The sequence below is a fragment of the Meleagris gallopavo genome, chromosome 2 (assembly GCF_905368555.1).
Source record: "Meleagris gallopavo chromosome 2, MGAL_WU_HG_1.1, whole genome shotgun sequence".
NCBI lineage: Eukaryota > Metazoa > Chordata > Aves > Galliformes > Phasianidae > Meleagris > Meleagris gallopavo.
In genome coordinates, this window is record NC_139405.1 from 36,580,959 (window position 1) to 36,606,955 (window position 25,997).

The 25,997-nt window shown below is 34.7% G+C and overlaps 1 protein-coding gene across 1 annotated transcript in view; it reads right to left on the minus strand.

Annotated features, from left to right (window-relative positions):
* RYR2 (ryanodine receptor 2) overlaps positions 1–25,997 on the minus strand; it is a 352,078-nt gene that overhangs the window by 123,047 nt on the left and 203,034 nt on the right. Inside the window, 15 exon segments of the mRNA XM_085219664.1 lie at positions 1,352–1,457; positions 1,585–1,785; positions 2,276–3,074; positions 3,552–3,778; positions 4,517–4,603; positions 4,906–5,065; positions 5,757–5,917; positions 6,241–6,355; positions 6,739–7,091; positions 7,930–8,138; positions 10,015–10,189; positions 11,879–12,087; positions 18,180–18,284; positions 18,287–18,326; positions 24,716–24,875. Of these exon segments, the coding sequence (XP_085075790.1) occupies positions 1,352–1,457; positions 1,585–1,785; positions 2,276–3,074; positions 3,552–3,778; positions 4,517–4,603; positions 4,906–5,065; positions 5,757–5,917; positions 6,241–6,355; positions 6,739–7,091; positions 7,930–8,138; positions 10,015–10,189; positions 11,879–12,087; positions 18,180–18,284; positions 18,287–18,326; positions 24,716–24,875 (3,107 nt within the window).

Below are 25,997 nucleotides of genomic sequence, written 5' to 3' on the forward strand. Positions count from 1 at the left end.
AACAGGTTGTCCAAAGACATCTCTGCACTTAATATCTCTGAAGTTCCAAACTGAAAAAGCACTCAGTAAACAGGTCTGAATTCATTGTTGAACCTAGTTTGAGAAAGAGACTGCAAAGAAGTCTTTCAGTGGTGTTCGATACTTTAATGTGTCCATAATTTTTTCAGTAACAGAAGACCAATCTTGACATGGATCAAATCCAACCAAATTGTCTCATGATAGACAGGATATCAGCTGTCCTTGCTCTACCAGTAGAGGAAATTCATGTATTATAATGTCAGATACTGATAATGTTTTTATTTATTTGTATATTTTAATGTAGACAAGTAAATAATTAAAAGCATTATTTCTGGATAAACTGAGATCAGTAAGGAATGAAATTCAGTAGGAAAAGTGCAGAGGTGCTCCTACCCAAAATTCCTCCCTTGACAGGAGAATTACTTTAAGATATACATTACCACACATCCCTATACTAGCTTCTTCTAGCTGACCAGGCAAGATGTTGAGCTGCCTGTTTGCTCATGCCATCTGGCAGGGTCTCTTTCATTTTGCTTTTTAAGTAGTATATTGAAGTGAAATGAAAGGATAGGTATCCTTCAAACAGCAAAGCAACAAAACACATACTCTAAATAAAACTACTATTATTACTGATTCACAGATATAAGCCTGACATTTAAAATGTGATTTTTGCTGCTTTGTTTTTATTGATATTTTCGTATTTAATTTTTAACGTATTTCTTATTTTAATATGGCGAGGAATTTAATAATTGTATTTAGCAAATACAGAGAAGAAATCAAAAGTACATAAACTAAACTGCTCCTTTTGAATTTTTCTGTTTCAACAGGTTTATAGTATGTTTCAACAGGTATATATGTTTAATCATGTCTTAGAAGACTGACCCATTAATACTGTGTTATCTTGTTATATGGTCATACTCCATTTCTTAAAACAAAGATACCCTATACTGACACATATGACCACAAAGATGAGGGGATGATCCAGAGGAACTGCTTGAAAAACAGATGAGCTAGACTTACTCAATACATTAAACCAGAATGAATTCCTAATGAGTTGTATAGTTGGAAAAGCAAAACAAAACAAAATGTTTTCCTTCATGAGGCAAAATGTACTGCATTCTATACTAGTTTGATAGTTTGACCACATTTGAGGATAAGAATACATATATATTTTTAACTGCACACTCTGTATTTTTATTTGTCAGTATTTATTGTCATTATAGTGCAACCTCTAGACTAGTTAATTGCTTTTATTTCCCTAAAATTATCTAGAAAGACGGTTTCTAAAGCTACTATAATTTTAAAAGGAAGAACATTCAATAACAGGACTTACCACAGTGTGTCATTAGGTCTTCATGGAAATCCAAGAGTTGATCCCTAATTTCTTCAGGGCAAGGACAATCAGTTTTGTCATCTTTAAAGTTCAGCAGCATGTTAATCTTAAGACACAGAATACAAAGGAAAAGCAAACAACACTTATTTCTAAAGGAAAATCTTGGAAATAAAAAGGAACTCTGCTGTACATGGAATAAAACAAAAAAAATTACAGTCAGTTGCAAACAATACCTGCTCCTGAGGTGGGGATCGAAATTCCTTTGTTTTTCTAGCTGTCAAGGCAGCAGACATGTTTAAGGCCTGCATCACTTCATTGTACCGGAAGCGCTGATTCTCTTGAAGTTTGGCCACAAAATCATCTGAAAATGCTACAATGGCTTCTATTCGGTGTCGTACCTGGCAATCACACAGGTACTGGAGTAGATGACACATCTGAGAAAACAGTATTGTAAAAGTCAAGCCAAGAAGACTTCTCTGTAACAGTTACTCAGAAGCAGTTACTTTCAAATAAATAGATTGAAATTTTCATTTTAGTTATTTACTGCATCTGAAGTGATCATCAATACATCCTACACCAGAAATATCTGCTATCTGCAAGAGATTTACGGACATAAAAAAAAAAATAAAGGACAATAGATTTACTCCTTGCTAAAAATGCACTTCTTTTCTGTCCGAATGAACAAACATGAAAAACACCCTGTTAATTTCATTAAGAAAGTAATTCAGTTTCACAAAACAGATGTTTGATCCACTGTGAAGAAGCTCATGTAATCAGAAAGACACTAAATCTTCTCATTTCCCTCAAGAAATAAATTATTTAGTTAACCACTATTAGATTACTGTATTCCTTGAAAGGCAAATTACCAGGGAAATAAGAAAGGATCTGAGAAGAAACAGGAATGAGCATTAACATAGCAGTTACCTGTAGTTTAACAGGCTCAGGAAGTTTCATCTGAAGGAGTCCTTCCTTTGGCACTTGCTCTCCTCTGGTTTCTTCCTCTCCTTCTGACTTCAATTCATCTGAACTCAGCTCCTTCTCTGAGAGATCCCTTTCATCCTCCAGATTCACAGCTTCTTTGAAAACCCGTGGCTCAATCAACTGTAAAATGTGTTTCAGATCCCCGTTGTGGAAGATTCCCATAATTAGGAGTGTGTAAAAGAGCTTGATGAGGGGGACAAACAGAAATTCTGTAGAACCTCCAACAGGGTCTCTGACATGGAGGCTGCCCTCCTGAACAGCTTCAGTCAACATCTCTATTGTTTTGGCCTTTAAGATTTCTAGCGGGAATTCAGGACTAAACTGAAAGCATTCACTGTTAATGCTTACAAAACTCGGTGAGGAGAACTGCATTCTTGGCCTTAAGGAAGTGCTGAGTCCTATACCAGGGAGGCCATGTTTCTTGTTCTCATCAGGAAACAAGGTAATACTCTTGGTCTCATCAGTCATTGGAACAATAAATTCATTATTCATCATTAACCTGGCAGTTGCATAGGTATTGAGATGGATGTCTATGAGTAAGTCATAATATCCTGCACGCAATAATCCTGGCATATATTTATTCTCAATAGCATACAGAAGCTGAGATTCATCCACATGGCTACACATAGCATGGGCCACTCGGTTGTTCCCTAAAGCACACACAGCTGAATATAATCGGAGAGTATGGTAGTGAAATTTCAGCAGCTCTTCTTGTTCTGTCAGCTCTAAAATATCAATTGTTCTGCAGAGAAAAGAACAATACAGTATATTTCAGTGAAAAAACTCACTTAAGAGGATGAATTCTTCCTATGGATAACATTAGCACAGTATCATTTATAGGGATGGACTTTTTCAGTTTCCAACTTTCCTAATACACTGCAAACCTAAGAAGGGAAATGGATCTTTGCCCACCTTGCAGATTATCCTTAATAATTTATAAACAATATTACTTTTTAATTCAAAAACTATACAATCTGTTAAAGGGTTTGGAGAAAAACTAGGAGGATGTAGGGTTTAAAACTTTGAAAAATAAAATCAGAGTAAATTTTTAATATTATCTAAATGAAAACACATTACTCTTTATTTACTTGTGTTATAAATACAGAGGAAAAAAAAAAAAGAGATGAAGGGCTTCTACTCCAGAAAACTTTATTACATATCTAACATCATAACCCCAATTTAACCCAGATAAACTTATACATATATAAACAGTGTTAACCTGTTTTCTTCAGGAATGTGAAGAGCCATGAACTGCAAAGGATTCAGGCATTGTATCATCCAACCTTGACGTTCACTGATCCTAGAGACATCAACTTTCAAGAAGTGGTTTGGCACTCTACTCCAAAGCACGTGAGTCAGAAACTGGACATGGAGACGTGGAGGACACTGGGAGATTGGGTTTTTGTGTTCACTTTTGAATAAGCCAGCAGATAATGGCATTACATTCTGGAGAATTCCAGTGTAAGAGACAATCAGTTTAATCATCTTTACCAACCAAGGAATACATAATATTTCTCAAGAAATATATTCAAATAGAATACAGTTCAACATGAAATTTTCAGTATTTTGTACAATCATTGGTAACTGTTGGCAAACATTTTCCACAATATAGATATATATTATTAAATAGCTATATTTGGAAGAGAGGATTCAATTGAATATGTTCTCTTCCTTGGACCAGAGATCTGAATCTGACTCTTCTTTTAACTCTTTTAATTTCTAAGTCATCCATATACACAAAGCACAAAAGACAATTCTGGTCTTATTGAGTGTGCTCTTTAAGTATATCTCAAAACTCTTTTGAGACTCTAACCTAACCTGCAGGTAACATTGGTCATCCATGTTCTGTTTACAGAATAAAATATTTGCCTTCCTGATCCAAGTGATTTCATTTCATCATGAAGGATGAGATTCAGAAACTTCAATGGGACTTTGCAATATCTTCTTTCAAAGTTAATCAGTTACAGTCCTTTTCATCCAATATACTATATTTTAAATGAAAAAATTAAGAATTGAAATAACACAGAGCAAACACTTGGAATAATAAATATCAGCTCAATACCATGAATACATTGAATATGGCTTTTATGAAAAAAAACACAGAAAACAATATCTGATACCACGTATTATTTCTAAACCTGCAAAAACACAACAACAACAAAACAAAATCCCAACATTACTTACCTTTATTCTACCCAACTCAAACTGGAAAACATTGGGGCTTGTAGCCTGAGCAAATACAGCAGGAAATAACTTTGTACTTGGTTCAACCTACAATCAAACATGTAAAAACATTTAATCACTTAAGACAGCAAAAACCATTATATATAAGTGTGTGTGTGTGTGGAGAGAGAGAGAGAGAGGAGAGAGAGAGAAAATAACTATATTGAAAGCCAGTAAATGAAAACCTTTGAATAAAACTCCAGAAAATACAAATAAAAGGGGAAAATTACTATTTCAACAATGGTACTTACTTTTCCTTCTAATCTTCCAACAAACTTTTTAATAAAATGTAATCTGAGGATTCAGTTGCTTCCCTTCACACTGGAAGACACCATCAAAAAAATACTCACCTGATAGTACGTGCCCAGTTCTTTGCCATTAGCCGTGAAGGTCAGCAGGCCACTGGCAGCATCAACTAAGCAACCAATCTCCAGACCATTATTATTACGTCCTTGCCCAGGGCTCATGCTCTCTCCTGCGCATACCATATAGCAGTTGCTGCGTTTTATACTGAATATCAAAAAAAGAAATAGATTTATAGATGGAGATATAGATATAGATCTAGTCAGCTAAGAAGATCTTTGTACATGTGTAATCAACAAACAGCACCAGAAAAGTGCAGTCACCCTAATCAATGACAAAATTCAATGAAACTTAGACTTAATAATTAAAATGAAGATGACAAAACACAAAGGAACTCAAATCTGTTGTAAAATTTCAAGAGACAAAACTAATTTTGAAAATTAATGGTTTAAATTGCTAAGTGTTAGGCGTAACAGTTCCTGATACGGAACAGAAGCTGAAATGCTGGAAGGCATTCTCATACTAATTCTTGCTTTCTCAAAATCAAAATAAACATTCCAAAAATAAGGCCATTTTGCTTCACTTAGTACCTCTTCAAAAACCAACAGTTACAGGATCATTGTCTGAATGACTCAAACTACATATAAAAGTTGCATTACCCTTCTCTTTTTCAGAGTCTGTTGATTTGATTAGACCATTATTCCTCTGTTTCTTTACAAGCAGTAGGAGAGAACACCAAAGTTAAAAGAGGACAAGTGGAAAAAAAAAAAAAAAGCAACAACAAAAAAGCCCCACATCAAGTCAATTACATTAAATTCAGTGGATTTACAGCTTATAAATTGTTAATTACTTTTAAGGATGGTAAAATCAGTATCCTTTTAAGAACATTGTAACTGACCTCTCATGGACCTTTCCTTTTTCATCTCCCAGTGTTACCGTAACAGTACGCACTCTGTCCAAGTCAAAGCTTGTGTCATACTGATGAAAGTCAGATGTAATCCAGCCTACCCAAACATTAGCAGGTTCTTGACCAGGAAATATTCTCACTGAATAATAGTACTATATATATAAATATATATATATATAAAAAAAAAAAGAGTAAATATTAGTATTTCGTTTACTATCACTTTAATTCACTCTAAAATCCAAAAAGCAGTCATCTCTTTAAAAAAAAGAATAAACATGCTCAAGTTAACTAAGATTCAACTTAATTAATGGTTTTCTCTATGGAAACTGGCTTGAATTGACAGTCATGTCAAACCAAACCAAACATTAAACGCGTGTTTAAATTAAAATTTTTACCAAAAAATTAGTTTCTGAAACTTTTAAAAGCAAGAACATGTTATACAAAAGGCTAAGACAGAAACCCTTTGTTACCATACCGTGGAAGTTTGCATCAAATAATCATAGTCATCCCTATCATCTGCAAGTACATCCTCAGTAAGCCTTGCAGAATGGCTTGTGCTATAATCTGGCTTTGTCCTCCTAAGCATAAATCTGTAACAAAATAAATAAAATCAAAATATATATGAGAAATTCAACAGGTCAGTATATATACACAGCATTTTTGTACTAATATTGTTTTGATAGTGCATTTCATGTAATGATCAAAAAAGCATTATCAATAAACTAAACAACTAGTTCCTAACAGCTGGGAGAAAAAATAAATAAATAAAACCAAAAAAGCTCTAGTTTTATGCTTAGTTTTAATCTATATCTTGCATATGAAGCAATGTACATATACGAAAGTTAGTTTTTCCTCTTACTGCTTTATATTCAAACATAAGATAGAATTAGGGAACAATCTCTGCAGATCCAATTGGCATTTTGTTTAGTCAAGAGCATGAAAACAAAACAAAAAAATCTAATGCACTACAAACCTTTGTTTAAGACGTGAAGGCTTTTCTTGAACAAAATCTTTATGGTTATTTAACTCTGGTTTCGTGACATCCTTTTCTCTCTCTGTCCGGTCAGCTGCTAGATGACCATGAGCAGTTTTCATTAGAACTTCAAAATCAGAATCAGCATCATAATCCTCCAAATCATTCTTTGGGCCAAAAAGACCAGTGCCTGGTAGCCCTCCTGCAGCTGTTCTGGAGAACACCTCAGCACATTCAATGGGCATACTTAATCGAAAAAACATGACTTCTGTTTTACTGTTCTGCGAACCGAAGGACTTCTGTGTAACCTTCAGGCAAGGACAAGTGTCTATGGTTCCATCAATTCTCATCACCTATCAAATGTAAAAATGTAGTTGTTTTGAAGCTGATGCATTTCCCCTGGTTAAGTATTCAATTCATGCGTCTAGAGTAAACACTTTTGACATGCAAAGTTTGCAACCATACACTATTAACAGTAAAGTGCATTATAATCACGCGCTCTCTTTTCAAGGAGAAATGAATACTTTAAGGAGTTTCTTCATTAAACACAAACCACTGCAGAGGGAATGTTAATTCTTATCACAATTCTTTAAAATATAAGTCCAACATATCCAAGAATAACACACCATAACTAATAAAGTATACATGCATGACAAAGAACACAGACTTTTTTTAAAACCAAAGGGTGATACTCGTTGGCCGCCATTTCATCAATTTCAGAAGGATTTCATGATAGACTTAAAAGACAAATTCAATTTCATCGAGATGCACAACACTAGCAACACTAGCTAATAAATATTTCTTAAAGTAAAACCCAATTAGTTACAGAAAATCACTTTATAAAGCATACACACCAGAATACATGGTATTCGTTAAGCAGAAATCCTTGCCTTCTGGAACTCCTTTACAAATATATTTCACTTATTGCTCAAGGAGCTCATCTTGCTGAGGACATCTTCTACATTTTGTCTCTAAGAATCTCACGTTTACACATATGGCAGATTTTTTGGATGAAGAAATACTATCAATCAACTCCACTGAATGTAACAAATTTCAAAGAGGTGCAAGATTTATACAGAATTGGGACAGCATACAGAATTAGAAATTTTGTCTAGAAGTGCTAAAGTAGAAACGTAAGTAAAACAGACTCATAGAAGAAGTGTTTAGAAACATTTTATAAGGATCACAGACCTCAATATGTTCATGATTTTGTGGCACTGGAAGAAACTGAGGGAGCCTTTTACTCAGCCAAATGGTAATGTCTCTGTTTGTATTAACAGCAAAGGGTTCATACCCTTCCTGTAAGCCACAGATAGTGAAATATTTTAGAGTGCTGACATCTTTTCCAAAGTTCATTCTTCCCACTTGAGATGAACCTAGGCTGCACACAGGTAGAAATCCTGAAAACAAGAAAGAAAATGTGAGTTATATAAACAGATAATTTTTCACTGCCATAAAACAATTAAGTGCAATTTTAAAAAGTCATAAATCCAAGCAATATAAAAGCAAGCAGTTACCTGTACCATATCACCTCCTATTTGTCACTAAGTACCATATCTCAAATATCATTTTGGAAATAAAGCTAATATCCATTAATCTCTTCATTCAACTGCCAATTCACCGCACAGCAATCTAAGCAATCTACTTCATTGAGCAGTTTTTACTGCTAAGATGATAGAGTACTGACAATTTCACTCCCAAGTCTAGAATTTTTTTTATATTGCTTTATATTATATTTTATATATTCTATGTATGTACAAAATGTTTTATGTTTCTGCACAGATCAAGTATTTCATGTAAGGGAGCAGCAATCTTTGTATCCCCCCATACAATATAGAAAAGAAGCTGATTAGATTTTGTCTCTGAAAACCAGACAAAAGCCAAGCAGTTAAAATTCCACCAGAGAAATACCAAATTGATAGATATAGTGTTTATCTTTCCCATGGGAATAGGGATCAATAACTCCAAAGCATCATAGGAGACTTTAACTGTTGAAAATTTTTCTTTCTCAGACCGACATATCAGATGCATACAAGATATGACAAAATATGTACATTTATAAATTTATATCGTGCTGTAACCTGATGAAGTGCAGATGAAGTGTTAAAGCTCATGAATTCAAAGCCCTGTACACAACCCTGCACATCCCTTCTTTACAGAAAGGGTTGTTAAGTGCTGGAATAGGCTCCCCAGGGAAGTGGTTGAGTCACCATTCCTGAATGTGTTTAAAGACCGTTTGGATGTAGTGCTCAGGGACATGATTTAGAGGAGGGTTGTTAGAGAGTTAGCGTAGTATGGGTAGGTAGGGGTTGGACTCCATGATCTTTAAGGTCTTTTCCAACCTGAGTGAATCTATGATTCTATGAAATGGAGTCAGAAAGTCTAATCATAGAAGACAGCTGGAAAATTCACTGTAAACGCCTCTACTCATCCTTGCACCTAGTCTGACACCTTTCCAAATGATCAACAACAATCAAACAGAGTAAAACACAAAAGCTGGTCCAATAGGCCACACAGAAAAAGCCATGATAACAGTAAAATCTAACAGTGCTGTTTGCTTACTTAACATATTACCAACATAACTGACAAGGAAGATATCAACTTTAAGGAATAGGTTAGTGTATTAACACACTGAGTAGCACAGATTATTCTCTTGATTTTTATCTTCAGCATCCTGGGAAAAACAATGAGTACTCAGATTACTAATATGTACTGTCTCTCACTGTATCAACTTATTTGTAGTTTTTGGAAATACACTGAATATGTGACAATAAATATATATATATTTTAATAAAACGAGTTTACAAGATATTTGAAAAATGAGTGAAAAAATCCAAAATAATTTATTTTCAGAATCTTGTGACTGCTGATAATTTCACTAACACTGTGTCTCAAAGTGACTCAAAGAGTTGATCTGCATCCACTCAGCATAAGAGAAATTCTGAATTGAAAAATACAAATCAAAGATTTAAATCATTTAAAATGCTATAACTAGGTTTTAAAGCAATTTTCTTCCACATAAGGGCAACTCACAATACAGTAAAAAAACAGAGATATGAAATAGGGACTGTATCTTCAGTTAATAAATGTCAATTTAACACAGCAATCCTAAAAAGTTATCATAATTAATGATGTAATATGCTGGCTGGATCTACTGAACTCTAGTGTCTTTTGCCTACTAAACCAGCACTATTTTTCTTCTTCTTTTGAAAATACATAGTTAAAAGGGAGTTGAAACAAAATTACATTAACGGCACAATGTATTACAGTACTTACCATCACCAACCTCAAAATCCTTAAATGCAAGTTCTGAACCTGAGTCATCAAGCAGGATTTCACCATTTAAGGTGAACATCATAGTGTGTTCATTCATGTCAACCATGCATCCAACAACATCTCCTGCCAACCAGGAGCGACCAAAATGCTCATTACCTTGATGCCACCGCTGTGCCTGAAAGGAATTTGAAAACTTTAAAAAAAAAATAACAGTGACAATGTATGTGTTCTCCTACACAGTGATACAACTAATAATTATCTGCCTCCAATAACATGGCACTGAAATTAACACTTCCACAGCATATCATTCCCAAACAATGCCTGTGAATACTGCAAGTTAACTTTCAAAATGGAAATCCAAAAAGTAATTTCCTGTAAAACACCTCTCATATCAGTATTGCAAAATATTGCTAAGTGAGCTGACAGGGCAAACTGTACTTCAGTATTTTAGTAACAAGTAAGAACTTACCTTATTATTATACAGAAGCTGCATTAAAGACTTATAATGAAAATAATATGCTATCAATTATAATACTACATAGCAGTTTCAAGAACTTATTAAAAAATATTGGTTTTATTTAATTTAGTTGTCTATAAATTCACCGCTTCCAAACAAATTGTACTATTTCCTTAAGTGTAATTCTATAAATGGTGTGTGCAAAATAAATTAAACTTGCTGCCATACCAAATTTTGGAAGGAATGGAATTCTGTGGATGGGAAGAACTCTCCAAGCTTCTCATAGATAGCACCATAGATCAGGGCATGATTAATGCACTGTGTGACTGACCAAGTCAAAGACTGCAGGGCTTTGGATTGGTAGCCTTAGCTGGGGTCTTGGATTCAAATTGAAATAAATGAACATCTAATAAGAACTATTATAAATGTTCATACAACAAAGCTGCTAATAACTAAACATCTTCCTGATTCATATATTCCATCACTGCTAGATTTTTATCATCTGTATCTTTCTTCAAAATCCTAATAAACCTGTGTAGTCTGGAAAGGCAAAAGATGAAGATTTTCTTGAACCAAGCAGAGAAAGCACCAAAATCAGAGACAACAAAATACCTTTGTTGTCAAAAACCAAAATGCAGACAGCAAACTACTACTCAAATACTTTAGTTAAGACACAGAAATTCAGTAGCTAACTTAATCCAAATAGATATTTTATAAAACCAGTTTTTCAGTTCTCCTTCTATAACACAAAACTAAGGAAAAAAAAAAAAAAAGATAATCCAAATACATGAGTAAAATACAGTTAGAGAGCTTGACCTGACCATGAACAGGCTGTTAATTACTATCAAGTACTGTATTTCATCCTGTCACCACTTCGTGAACAGTCGAATTTGAGCAAAAATTGCCAATTAGTTTATTCTAAATTGTAAGGATTTTCATTAAAAACCAAACATATTCCTTGTAACATTCACATTCCTATAAAAAGACGCACACCAAAGAATCTTCATCATTGTTATTCCCTAACAGGGATTTCTCACAGAGAAAAGAGTTGAGTTGAAATTTAAAGAAAGGATTCATAGCTAATTACAGCTCTGCCAGTATTTTGAATTTGATTAAGGCTGTTTCAGTGCTTTACACGCATTTTACTAGTGAAATTCTTTTCCGAAGCTGTGAAAAGAATTCTAGAAATGATAAATTCTGATAATTTCTTCAATGACATTAATTTATAGTTTAGGCATTTCTGTTTTCCTGCATATTCTACTCAGACCCTCAAAGAGACAGAGAAATAATTCCACAGACCATAGATGAAAGAAAAGAAAGCAAGTAAATGAGGCTATTGCACATACAATAAGATGTAAAATTGACTTTTGCAATTACTCATATTATTATAGATAAACATAAGCAAACCTTAAAGCCATCAAAAACAAAAGCTTCTTCATCTGAGCCAAGTTCCTGATCTGGCAGACAACGAGGCCTTGTCCAGCCAACTCTCATGTCTCCCGCTGTAACTGCCTCAAACTCGAAGTACCACTTTCCAGATCTCACTGCATAAGTTTTCTCTGTGCGGAAGATCCGGAATTTTTCCATTATCCCATTGCTCACATCCAGTCTTGTTGCTGTGAAGATCAAAAAATAAAAAGTTAAAGGAAAAAAAAGCAATAAAAGCAGAAATGACTGTATCCAACTACTGGCAAAATGCAAGCAGTTAAAACAACACATTAATATACAGCTGTGACTTTAGAGCATGTTGAAAAATATTAAGTAGTAACAAAAGAAAATCCTGAGGAACAAATGGCCTATTATCACATCAGCAAAGCAATGAAACAGTAATCCAAATATAGTTCAGGCATGAAAGAATGTAATACATACATTCATGAGGTTTAAAAGATTGCCTGCTCTTTTTCAAAATATAGTCTACAGATTTGCACATAGTATTCCTGAGGCAAGTTAAGATAGGTGTTACAAAGACATTAACAGTGAATCTAGGACAAGAATTTGGAATTTGGTCCTTTCCAGGTGCTCACATTTGTATCTTATGGATATGTTACCAACGCTCATCTGACCCTCTAACTACTAATCTCTGTTGTTCTTCCATACAGAAAACAGTGATACTGCCAGGAATTATTTGGGATACATCAAGCATTGTCTTTGGAGGGGGTGGCAAAAGGCGCAGGTGATGTCCTCCTTGCAATGAGGGATAAGGGCCTGAAGAAGACTCAAAATATCCTGAGGGTCAACAACTCGTTGCTGTTGACAACAGGTTTCAGTTTCTATGATCATGGGATCCTTTTTGAAGGATAAAAGCTGATTAAAAGAGATAGGATCCATGTGACTAAATGTGGTAAAAATATCTTTGCCACAGCAGGTCAATCTGGCTGAAAAAGCTCTAGACTAGGAACAAGAGAGGATGCGATTCCTTAGAAAATAACTAAGTAGGGGTGGGGAGGCAGCCAAGGGCCCAGAGTGATTAGAATAGATGGGATGCAGCAGTCAAGCAAAAGAGCTGAAGTGAAATCTCTTTGAGTGTTAGCATGCAAAGAAGATGCCTGCAGAACAGCCTTATAGGGCTCTCTTGCCCCCTTCTGGAGAATCAGAACACTTGGATATCTCAAATAACTGCACAAATGCATGCAGCATGACAAATTAAAAAAGAGTGCAGTTACATGGTTATGATGCTCACTGGAATCAGAGAGATACGGAGGAACTGCCCACATGGCTGGGACAATGCGATGGATGGATAGGTGTCTTTTAGGAAGGGCAGGCTGTGCAAGCTGATGAAGAGGTAGCCTTTATATGGAGAATAGTATGGAGATCTGCCTTGAGATGATTCAGGTGCCAGTTCAGAGTTTATAGGTAAAGACAAATGGACAGACCAACACGGATGCTGTTGTCACAGGTATCTGCTGTAGAAGCAGTAAATGAGGCTTTCTTCAAACTAGAAGATGCTGTACATTCAGCAAGAAGGCAGCAGGAGTTCTGCATGAATGAATGAAGAGCTCTTAAATGAACTCAGACATGAAAAGGAAGTGAATAAGAGGTAGAAAGCAGGGCCAGGGAATCCAGAAAGATTACAGGGTATCTGTCTAGCCTTACAGGTAAACTTAAGAGTGCCAATATTGACATGGCATGACACCTGGTAAGGAATCAAACTGTGCATAACCTATCCGAAAATCTTTTACAATGAGGTGACTAGCTTGGTGGATAATGGGAGAGTAGTGGATATTTTTGCATTGACTTCGGTAAGGCTTTTGGCACTGTCTGGAAAAGCTCACAGAGGACGAGTTAAATAAGCACACAATGAAGCAGATTTAAAGCCCGGGTGAAAACAGCCAGACCCAGACAATTGCAGTCAGCCCGAAAGTCTCCTCAGAGGAAAATCACTAGTAGAGTACCCCAATGCTACTGTAGCCTACAACAGGTGCCAAAGCTGTTTTGCATCTACGTTAGTGACCTTCATGGAACAGAATGCACTCTCAGCAAGTTCACAGAAAATAGAAAACTGGAAATAGCAGAATTTTTCCCTCAGTACTCTGCCTTCCCATACTTTACATATTTTCTTTATGTAACATTTGCTAAAATAGCTAAAAAGTAACACATTGTAAAGTAAGTACACACAAACCTCCCTTCCTATTCTTTACTAATTATACAGTCCTACAGTCAGTTTCTGATCCTTCCCTCCAAGATTCCAAGACCCCACAAACAATTCAAGCCATATCATAGCTTGGAATCACAAAAATTACATTTTAAAAAGATGAAAATATTTTCAAAAAGTCAAAGAAATAATGTTTTATCTTTCTTCCCTAAGTCCTCTCAGCTACTCTATTCTCTGGTATTCTATTAAGTTTTCTTCCTGTTAATCAAGTCACACAGCCCAGGGATATATCTGATTTTCTCAGATTAGAAAAAAGAATGCCTAAAGCATTCTGGACTGTCTCCCACAAAATTGCAAGGTTTGAAAGCCTGCTCAGCCTTTAAAAATTTATTATTCTAGTCTTTTTACTGTAATTCCTCCTTGTGTGGAGTCTCTAATCAACTCAAACTTGTCTACATCCTATCTGCCTGTTCATACAATCATAGAATGGCTTGCACTGGAAGGGAATCCAAGGATCATCAAGTTCCAACCCCCTGCCACAGGCAGGAACGCCAACCTCCAGATCTGGGACAAGACCAAGTTGTCCAGGACCCCATCCAGTCTGGCCTTGAACATCTCCAGGGATGGGGCATCCACAACCTCTCTGGGGAGCCTGTTCTAGCAACTCTCCACTCTCTCTCAGTAAAGATCTTCTCCCTGACATCCAATCTAAGCCTTCCTCCTTGAGCTTAACACCATTACCCCTTGTCTTATTACTGTCTAGTCTTGTAAAAAGTTGATTCCTCTCCTGTTTATAATCTTCTTTTAAATAATGGAAGGCCTCAATGAGGTCTCCAGGTCTCCTCACAGTGTTCTCTTCTCCAGGCTGAACAAGCCCAGCTCCTTCAGCCTATCTTTCACAGGGGAAGTTCTCCAGTTCTCTGATCATCTTTTTGGCCCTCCTCTGGACTCTCTCCAAAAATTCCACATCTTTTATATATTGGAGGCCCCAGATGTGGACACAATACTCTAGATGAGGCCTCAGGAGGGCAAAGTAGAGAGAGACAATAAACTCCCTGCTCTTCTGATGGGCCTAGGATACCATTGGCCATTCGAGCTGCAAGAGCACACTGCTGGCTCATGTTCAATTTTTCATCAGCCAAGACCCCCAGGTCCTTCTTCACAGTGCTACTCTCAAGGACTTCTTCTCCCAGTCTGCACATGTACCTAGGATTACTCCGACCTCAATGCAAAACCTTGTACTTTGCTATGTTGAACCTCATTATGTTCACATGGGCCCACCTTTCAAGTCTGTTGAGAACACTGGATGATATCCAATGTTAAGAACCTCGCTCTTATTTTTTTTTTTCCAGCCACAACAAGGTCCAATCTTTTCTTAAATAACCTATAAAATCATACCCCTCAGATCTTACTCAAATTCTTGACCTCTGTGGTCCCAGGCTCAGTATACTTCCTATAAGCAACTCTTAACTCTCTGACACATTATCCCTTTACAGTAAAATTTTATCTTCAATGGTCTACGCAAACTGAAAGTTTTAAAACAATTTTGGAGACCTTCAGTATTTCCCCTATACAGGAGATTAACCACCATAAAGCATGGCAAGTGAAAATTCATTGTCTCTTTGGATTCTAAGTAACTTAAGGCTTGCTGTACTCTAAACAATCTCTAACACATTGCTGCTGTGCGTAGCCAGTAAGTAATATTTACAATAAAGCATAAAAATTATGCGACTTAGCACAGTAAATCAATGCTAAAAATAAAATTCATTAATGGAGATACAGAACACCACTAGATGGCTCTACATATCATTTAATTACAGTATGGATTTTGGCTAATGAAAGGGGATTCTTTTGACATGATGTACTACAGATGCTCATAATCTGTAAAACTTAAATCTCCCAAATAAGTATAAAACCTATCACTAAATGCAATTCCAGTCTTTGCTTGAGTACACTGTTCTGCACGTTCTTTCCTCCTGGAATATTGCAACAGGATTGATGACACCTTTCAGATGCAAGGACTGCAAATTTGTTCTTTTCACTTTATTAGTAACTATATGTACTGAGGTAGCTCAAGGATCCTCTTCATGGTTTCAAAAAAAAAGAAAAAAAGAAAAAAAAAGATTTTCTAGCCCAATCATTCCTGTGGAAAGACAGGAACATTTGGTTCACATAGCTGCAAATAAGTTAAGGAGATTAATATTGCTCAGTGGAATGTGGAGAAGACTGTGGGAAAAGAGTATGCTTTCCTTGTCACCCTTTATCAAGCTTTGTAAGAGTCAACCACCTCCTGCACCAGCCAGCTCATCTTCTCAGAGCAACGCAAAGCTGTACTCTCCCTCCTGAAAAATCTCCTTCTCTCAGCAAAAGAGGAGTAGGAAAAATTAAGACTATATTGCAGCCTTAAACTCTCCAGACTAACCACAAGCAGATTTAATGGACATGGCATTTTGCCACTAAGGCAATACACGCTGCAGAGCAACAGGTTATGTTCAGCAACTGCACCGTTACGCATTCACGGTAATAGCAATAGCTCGTACTTAAAAATGTAATTTAATAGCAACCTCTCATAAAAGCAGAGGATTGGATAATATATGCATTTTGGAAGGAAAAAAAAAAAGAAAATGGTAGGTTCATTTTTGCATTTTTGATGAGTTAGATCTGCAGAAAGTATTTACTGAAGATTTATGGTCCAAACAGGTCCAAATTTAACAACGGAATTATAAAAAGCATGAAAAAAGAACCACTGATTCAGCAACATATTTGCAGGATAATGTTTCAACTATTTCTCAAATTTTCCACACTGCTGAGATTACAAACAAGTAAGTTTCAGTTTTGATTTTATTAATCTGTACTTTCATATCTCCAAGACAATTTTAGAATACAGTTTCCGAGGGATAATACCTAATATACAAATGCTACCATCTCCTTTCTATGTGTATAGCATTCCAGAATGACTACAGAGTATCAAGAATATCCTTCTGACTTAATCCCTCTTGTGACTTGATCTCAGCAAGATAGAAAAGTTTTTTAAAGGCAAAAACTGTAGATCGTCTGTCTTATTTGCATTTTATTGTTGAATTGTACATTGTCTGTTGAACAATTTTACTTAAGGTTTAATAATCTGCAGTAATGGAAGTGAATATTGTGCATTTGTTTCTTAAATTATTATTAAGTTTGCATTTATTTTTCTTACCAGGACAACACTATCTCAGACCATATCTGCTGAAAATACTGACCTGGTTATCAATAGTATATTTAAACTATCAATGGTGCAAATTCAAACAAAATATCAGTAAGAAGTGATTTAAAGTTTATTTAGAGTCTATTCAATTTTGAAGACTTAAGAAAATCATGAGAGCTTAAATGTTGTAGTAGGCTGTCCAATTCTATGGACTTTCAGTTTGAAATAAAAAAAAATTGGTTTATACAGATAAATCTAAAAAATGAAAATTTCCAAGATAAGTGTTTAAATAGAGGATTGTATGCTAACTGCAGAATTCTTTACTACTTGAACTGAAGAAACAAAAAATTAACATCCGCTGACCTTACGTATGATCTTCTTATCCTGCCTTGAAAGAAAAAAGCTAGTACTAACAAAAAAGTTTTTCGTTAAAAACCTGAGTTTGAACTGGACACTTCAAGTACTTATGCACATATTTAAGACATTGTTTTCCTAGCATAACATCATATATTGAGATGGCATACATGTTTCCTTGATTTTCTGTATTCTATGGCATTCAGACTTCTAATTTCATTTACTTAAGCTTTTAACTGATTCCTCTTAAAAGTAAAAAAACAAAAAAAAACAAAAAAAACAACAAAAAAAAACAGAAAACAACAAAAAAAACAACCACCTGTGAATAAAAGTGTCTGAATTACAGTAGACACCAAATATTTTCACATTTTAAAACTACATCTGATGCTACAGAAAAGGAAACAATAAAGAATGTAAATTCAAAGGGTAGTATGAACAACATAAGACAGAGAAAAGGGTTTTAAGCTTTGGAGACACTGAAAATGTTTAGACTATTCCACTGGGACAAGAAATCAAGTAGCAAAGTAGATTATTTTCTCTTTTTGAAAGAGAAAGAGCAGAACAACAAAATTACTCACCATGATCTTGGTCAGGAGCTTCCAGGTTGTATCCATAGCCTAGAAGGGTGCGGACTGCTTCCCGAAGACTGTCTTTGTTTGACTTCTTTGTTCGATCATCCAAAGGGCATAAGGTACAAGGCGAGGATTTCGTCGATTTTTCACATCCTGCATAAGTATGAAAAATCAATTCAATTCCAGGAACTGTACCTTCTCATATAAACAAAATTGTGCTATAGCAGTAGAATGAAAATCACTATTTATACCAACAGACATCATGATATTGTATATACAGTAAGGACACTAAGAAGTTGCAATGGCCTAGAAACTAATAACAACTGTGAATTTACTCAAGAACCAAATAATACAAATATGAAGGAAATGGCTTATGCTGCTTTTCCATCAAAGAAATTGCTTAGAGGGAAACAAACTAAAACAAGAACATGGAGAAATGCAAAGAGTGCCGTGAGTGAAAAGCCAAACAGACTATCTTTTATTCACTATTTAAGAAGCAGCTACCACAAGAAGCCAGTACCTAATTAAAGCTCAGAGAGAAAGTATTAGCACAATACATGGGTTTTGATTATAGAATGAATCAAGGTATAAAACGAAACAACAAAAAAAGATAAAGGATATAAACAAAATAAAATCTATAAGCTTTTAAAATATGAACATACACAATACTATTTAATAAACAATAAAACAAAATAAAATCATGCCTTCATATGTTAAATATTTACTTTTCCAAAATAAAGGTTCTCGTAAGGATATGATTAATGTTTTTATGTTCTTTTATAATATGTAACTAACAGACTCTCCTCCAACTGAAATTACTATACTAGTAAAATTTTAAATTTGCATTTTAAGTTTATTAACTAACATGGATTAGGTTTTCCTCAGTTCAAAATTATTCCATTTGAAAACATTGTTCTACTGGATTACATCTATGATTTACAAAATTTTTAGTGACTAACACAACTGTTCAATTATCTATAATTTATTCTCATGTTCTGACAGAAACCATACAAATAGCTATGTTATTCATAATATCTTTTTTTTTTTAATTAAATATATCAAAAATAATTGTTTACTTGGATACAAAGACCAAAGATATATGGAGAAATCTACGCTTGGTTGGACTTATTGAGAATTGAAAAATACTGTCTACTTCTTTCAGGAAACAGTGCCTCTAGTACCTTCTGTCTTTTATATCATTACTGTTCTATTGTTAAGAATGTATGTGGTCTTCATTCCACCTGTACTTGTAGGCAGATAATGATTTATCCATTTTGAAAAATACTTTCAGACATCTTCTGTTGTCTTTGTAATGCTTAGATACAAGGCTATCTGCCTTTGGGTTCATTATGGTGAGTAAATACTGAAGTGCAGTTATCATCGAATGCTTGATGAAATCTTCTAACAGTGAATTTCATTCTTGGTAAAGAAACATCACAGGATAGACACTACTTGTGTGCTGAAAAGCAAACAAGAAGATAGTGTCTTTAGCAATGTATTATTTCTAAGCACTATGCCATAGCAGCTCTAGTTATATTTAATGGGATCAAAAATGTCAGGGTGCAGTGAACAGATAAACTATTTGAAGGGACTTCTTCCCATGCTCATTCAAAACAGTTTTAAGTTGACATTCCCCTTTCTCCAATATTTCATTTGGTAGATCTGGAAAAGGGATGCTTCCAAAACAGAAAGGACCAAAAAGCTTTTATATAAATGTTATAAGCAATTATTACTTCCCTGATAAAAGAATATTCACATGAACATTGGAGGTGAAGCACCGTGGTTTTAATTACTGGTCTTGGAAAGATCATAAAAGAAAAAATAAGTTTTCTCTGAAGCACTCTGCTCAAAAAGGCATTTTGAAATACTTTCTTCAAAATTTTGAATCAGAAATAACTAGAAAAAAATTTATAACACTTCTTATCTATGATATAGAGTGCAATTAGAATAATGACCTGGTAATTATCATAACCATCATTAATTCACATTAACATATGGGCAATCAGCAGATAACAATGCATGACAACAAAACATAGCACCTGCTCCTTCAGAATGCCTAAGCACAAAGCTACAATAAGCAAAAAGAAAGCAGAAAGAAATTGCAAATATTAAACACACTCAATTTTATAGATTCTTTTCTTTACATCTAAGTTTATTTAACATTGTCATCTTTTTCAACAATTCACAACTGTGGCAGCTTGAATGTGGCAGTATGAATATTAGTCGGGATTAATCTTTTAATAATTTTCCTCTTTATTTTCTATTTAAATTTTGTACATCTATATGTTGAACGTTATATTTATCATTGAACTAAGAACTGTTATAGTTATACTCATCATAATCTTTGGTACTTAGGATCTTCTGAACTCCTGTAGTTTAAGTGCAGCAAACCAAGAGAATGGATCCTACACAGTGATTGAGCTTTTTACAATAACAATGAAGTCATCAAGAAAGCTGATTAACTAAGAGTGATGGATTTTTTCAGTACATTGGCATCTTGTACATAGACTTAATACTGCCAGGTAGTGAATGCTGATGCAAAATATTTCACAGAGGAAACACGCTGGGAAGTGCAGAACTTCATTCATTTAATAACTGAATATGAGTACATGATGTGTAGATAACTAATTTAGTGCAAACTGCAGCTTGCAAAGACAGATGTCATGTTAAAGACAAACAGTGGCAGAGTCCATACAGTCCAAAGCACATAACAGTCCATATCATCAGGATAAAAGATGCAAAAAGACATAAAAACATATCAAGTATGCCTGTCAAAGAGAAAGTTAAGAAAACACTGAAAAATTAAAGACCATAATTTTATGAGATTGTTATTTTCATGATTTAAAGAATTAGAGCTGTATAGGTAAATATTCTGTGTGGTACTGAAATGATTTTGTTCCCTTAATGACATCTGTTAAATTACAAGAATAAGGTCAATGCATTTCACCACATATTCAAGTGAGAGACAGACATGTAGTTATTTTTCAAACTTCGTTTGCACCATTAGAAGTCCTCACTTCATAGCTGCGAAATGATTCAATTTGCTGTCATGTCTGCGGATCTTGAGCTTCCATAAAGATTTTTGAGCAACTGCAACAATAACTGCTACTGGTGAACTTGTCAGCAGCCTGTCGGAAATGCAGCTCAGTAAGCCAGTGTGTGGATGTGAGGTATATACACTGTGAACTGGATCATTTATGCGCATCATACACTTCTTATCTGCCTATACAGTGGTCTGCTTCTCTGCATTTATCAAGACAGTTCACCTTTAACCGTAAACCCCAAAATAATAATTAAAAAAAACTTCATAGGAGAAAAAGGAGAAAAATAATTAAGTATTGGTACTTATTAAGCCACTTCAAGCCTCCAGTGTCATTAGAACCCAAAAGCACTATAAAGTCCTCACAAAACCATATTCATGTTAATGCTAAAAAAAAAAATATCCTAAATGTATCTACCCAAAGAAGAAAGTGTGTTATTAAACTGGCATTCTAGAAGCTCAGCTCTATTCATAGAAGTATGTGTATCCTTGCAAGTACGTGAACAACTTCTACCACCTACACTGAGGACCGTACCCATACACAGAATGTCTGGGAGGATGTGCCCTTATTATAAATGGAAAGAACTAATGCTTCATTATAAATAATGTAAAATTTGAAAATGATGTAACACAAATAGTTTTTGAAAAGACAAGATGCCTCTTCAGATACCTTTAATGACAAAACAAGAGACATGCTTTGAACTTGCAATTTTTCCCCATACATCTATTTCTTCTAGCAGAAAAGCACTTCTCTTTGTTGCAGCACAAGACATCTTGGGAAGACCAACTCCAAATCAAACAGTGAATTCACGTGTCTTCTAGAGAAATCTAAAGAAAGTAATATCCTGACTTAAAAAGATTGATCTTTTACATTGCAATTTGCACCAAAGAGGAAACTGAGTTGACAACATCATCCTGATTAATTGCCCCAGGACCAGGATAACCTTTTTTAAGATGCTCTTCACACAGTGGGAAGAAATTTTTAGGTTGCTGATTTTTACAACCAATTGTTAAAGTCAGAATTTTTGGATGCGACCCCCAAAATCATTGTGGGGACTTAAAAATCATATATTCAGGAAGTGGGAGAGGACAACTTTGTTTTTATTTGTTTTCTGATCTCTGAGCTTTTTTCTTTTCTTTCCCTTTCTGCTTTACTTTTATAAATGTTGGCTGCTCCTGTACACACAATAGCAGCCTTATAAAAGTCAACCCATATTGTAAGCTCATAGATAAATCTACATGAGTTCTGAATGTTTTCCATACAACTATGAAGATTTATATCTTCATATTTATGACTATAAGAAGTCACAAGTGCATCGTTTTATTCTTCAATGCTTTTTTCAATCAGCTTGTTACGGAAAATGTCTTATCAATGAAATAAATTAGGTAGTCAGAGAATTACAATAAGATGTAATGTCAAAATCCATACAGCTACTCTGTCCTACTGAAAAATACTTCTTTGTGATCAGTGTCACCATAGTTGTCAGTACAGTGCTAGGAACAGAATTTATTAGTTAACTTGTACTCCCTTCTGCCAACTGGCTCTGCAGCAGCAGAACAAAAACACTGTACGCACAGCGTAGCACAAATGGCAGCTATCACTTGCAAATAAAAAATTCCTGACAAGCAGTGGTGAATTTAGAGGAAGAAAATATGTGGAACTTGGAAGGCATTTTCCCCAAAGATTATCTAACAGAAAAAAGTGTTAAATATGAACTACTTGACAGTATCTCTTTATTTTTCATATTTCATAATCCCCAAATCACAACGGACTCATGATGGAACAGACCTACTAGATCTAATCCATATAATGTATTTTCCAGTCATTTCTCCATCTACTTTCAAACTTCTGTAAGTTTCTTTTCCTTAGAAAACTGCTTCACAGCCCTGTATGATCAGTTTATAGTATTACTTTATTACAGTACTGTAACATGTCACAGTAATTTTATGGGATGACCAAGATGTAGCCCTTAAATAAACCCTTGCTGGAGACAAGCAAAAGCACAGAGCAGTGTGGACAGCAGCTAGCGTCTTGTATGTACGTCAACTGAAAGAGAAACATATTTGCACTGCACCCAGAACGAGGCAGTTTGCTATTTTGCTCTTCGCTTTTGACTTATAATGAATGATACAAATGACATTTGATATCTGGACATTGTATGCACTTTTGGAATTCAGTTCTCTATCATTTCTGTAGAAGAAAATGAACTTTACTATTTGAAAAGAGAAAAAGAATTGAATTAAGAGCAAATCAGCAAAAATACCCACTTCCACAGGACACGGTATCAGTAGTTTTCAAGGACATCATCTATCTGCTTACCCATAAGACTACTGTAATTTATCTTTCAAGCATAGAGGAATGAAGTACGCTGTTAATCTTGCTATTCTGCTTCCTAAAATTCATAAACATTCTTAAGATCCTTTTGCTTTTAACAACCTGAATGTTGAAACTGTAACTATGACACTGCTCACAGCACCACTGCAGTAAATGCTCATCAACAATGCCCCACTCAACACACAAAAGTCTTCAGTTTGAATGTGTCAGATCCAAAAAAAAAATAGATTATTTAAAACAGAAGTATGCAAGATTGTAAAACTGTAACCCCAATTAATCAGCTTTCCAACCCTGAGATCATCTTCACAGGCTGTTAACCTTTTAATTTTTAAAATTATCTGGGTTCTTCTCTGAATGCCTGTAACTATCTTTGTTCTGGTAGGGTAGAACTGTTCAATATTGATCATATATAGCTACACCTATATAGTAAAGAATTAGAGCACAAGGATTTCTTTTAGTTTCTTTTGAGCATGACTTGGTTGTTAAAAAAAATTACAAGAGGCATGGTGTAAATTATTAAGTGCATTTCTAATGTATCAAACATACTTATTTTGAGCATTTGGAGACAGATTCGCTTTCTAAAAGCAAATTGTGCAATGCCTCCATAAACACAGGATTAACACAGTGGGATCAATATGAATTAATGTGCTCTGACTAGTTGACAATAGAGGAGAAAATTGTCACTTTCAACACTTCTCATGATTAATATTATATCAGGAATGCTAACAGCACTTCAAAGGGCCACCTTCCCTTTTTTAAAGCTGCAGAAATAGGAATGAATTTAATTCTATTTTAAGCAGAAGAGTTGTACCATAACCAAAAACTCTTCAATATCTATATAGTAGAGAGTACTGTGCACACTTCCAATCTGCAAAGACAAACATTGTCTCATTGTCTGCTTAAATACAAATACAGAACACGGATTTCTTGAATAGTTTACAAAGTAACAAAAAAATAGCTTCATAGAAAGATACAACAGACAATACTGAAATGTTTTGTGGCATATATTTTATCACATAAAGGTACTTTTGTCAGTATGTGATCAGTTGAAGCAAGTACCTTAAACTATATAAAAACAGATTTATTTTATGCAAAAGTTTTGCAAACAATCTCTCAAAATATCTCAATAGATAAGTAATTTTTCAAATGACTGAAAATGGCACTGACCTGCTGGATACCATAGGTCCAGCCTTGCCTAATTCGGTCCCTCGCCCATACATTGTGAGCATTCTCCGCTAGTTTATCCACCATAGCTTCTTGAGAGGGGGTCAGTTTGATGAAGCTCAGATCCATGGGAGCAGGCTTATATCCACTCAACAACTGGTAGCTGTCCAAAAACAGAGAACTTGAAGTTATTTTGCAGAAAGTAAAAGTTAATAGAAACTGCAAAGGAAAGAAGCTATATGCATGCAATGTATCAATAAAAATAATTTGTCTTTTAATGTAAATAATAATACTGTACTAACATTTGTTGTTACTTTTTCTTTAAGGTAATTGTATCTTGATGGGAAGAAGTAGATGCAGAAACAATGAAAGCTACACAAAATGATTTGCACTAAAAATGTTTTTGAAGTATTTTAGTACTTTCTCACATTAAATGAATAGATTCAGATGTTACATATCTATATACTTATATGAACATTATTTATTTCCTCTGAAGTCTTGTTAATAATTATTGCAGTCTAAAAACCTCCTACTGATGGAAGAAAATATTCTCTATTACGTAAGAAGATGTAAAACAGAATAGGTTAAATGGATTACTCAAGATTACATGAAGCCCCTTTATTGTAAGTTTTCTTTTATAATATCTCAATCCTTAGATAACCTTTAAATTTTAGAAGCAAATATTTAAAACTGAAGCGCAACTTGAAGAATTTCCTCACTACATTCAGCAGTCCTAAGAATGAAGTGTTGTTTGCATTTACGAAGTTGTTCCCACAGACTTAGTCATCTCCCACTCTGCTTATGACCAGGTTTTCTTCAGTAAAGAACACAACGCACAGACTAATGCATGCAGCATATAAGGACTTGCCAAATTTAAAGCCAAAATCTATGACACTTCAGCTGCAGGCTTTATGAAATACTTCTAGCCTAACAACCTTCAAAACAGAGTTTTCTGAATGAGAGAGAGTTGCCCAGGATTCAAAATTTTTTTCAATCTTTTAATAAGTATGCTTAGACATGTTAAAATAATAGAGACAGTAATAATAATATTGGCAACAAAAACAGAAATTTCTTAGTCTGATCAGCAGTTGAGTTCTGTCCTCATTCAAATTAAAAAAAAAAAAAGAGAGAGAGAGAGAGAGGGAGAGGGATATGGATACGGTTGCAAATCTTTGATTCTTTGCAATCAAGTTATTATGATGGTCCAGTACAGTCATTCCAAGACTTTCAATAGGGTTGCTTTAAAAATTACAGCATGGCAAAATACATTGACAAGTTTGCTGTA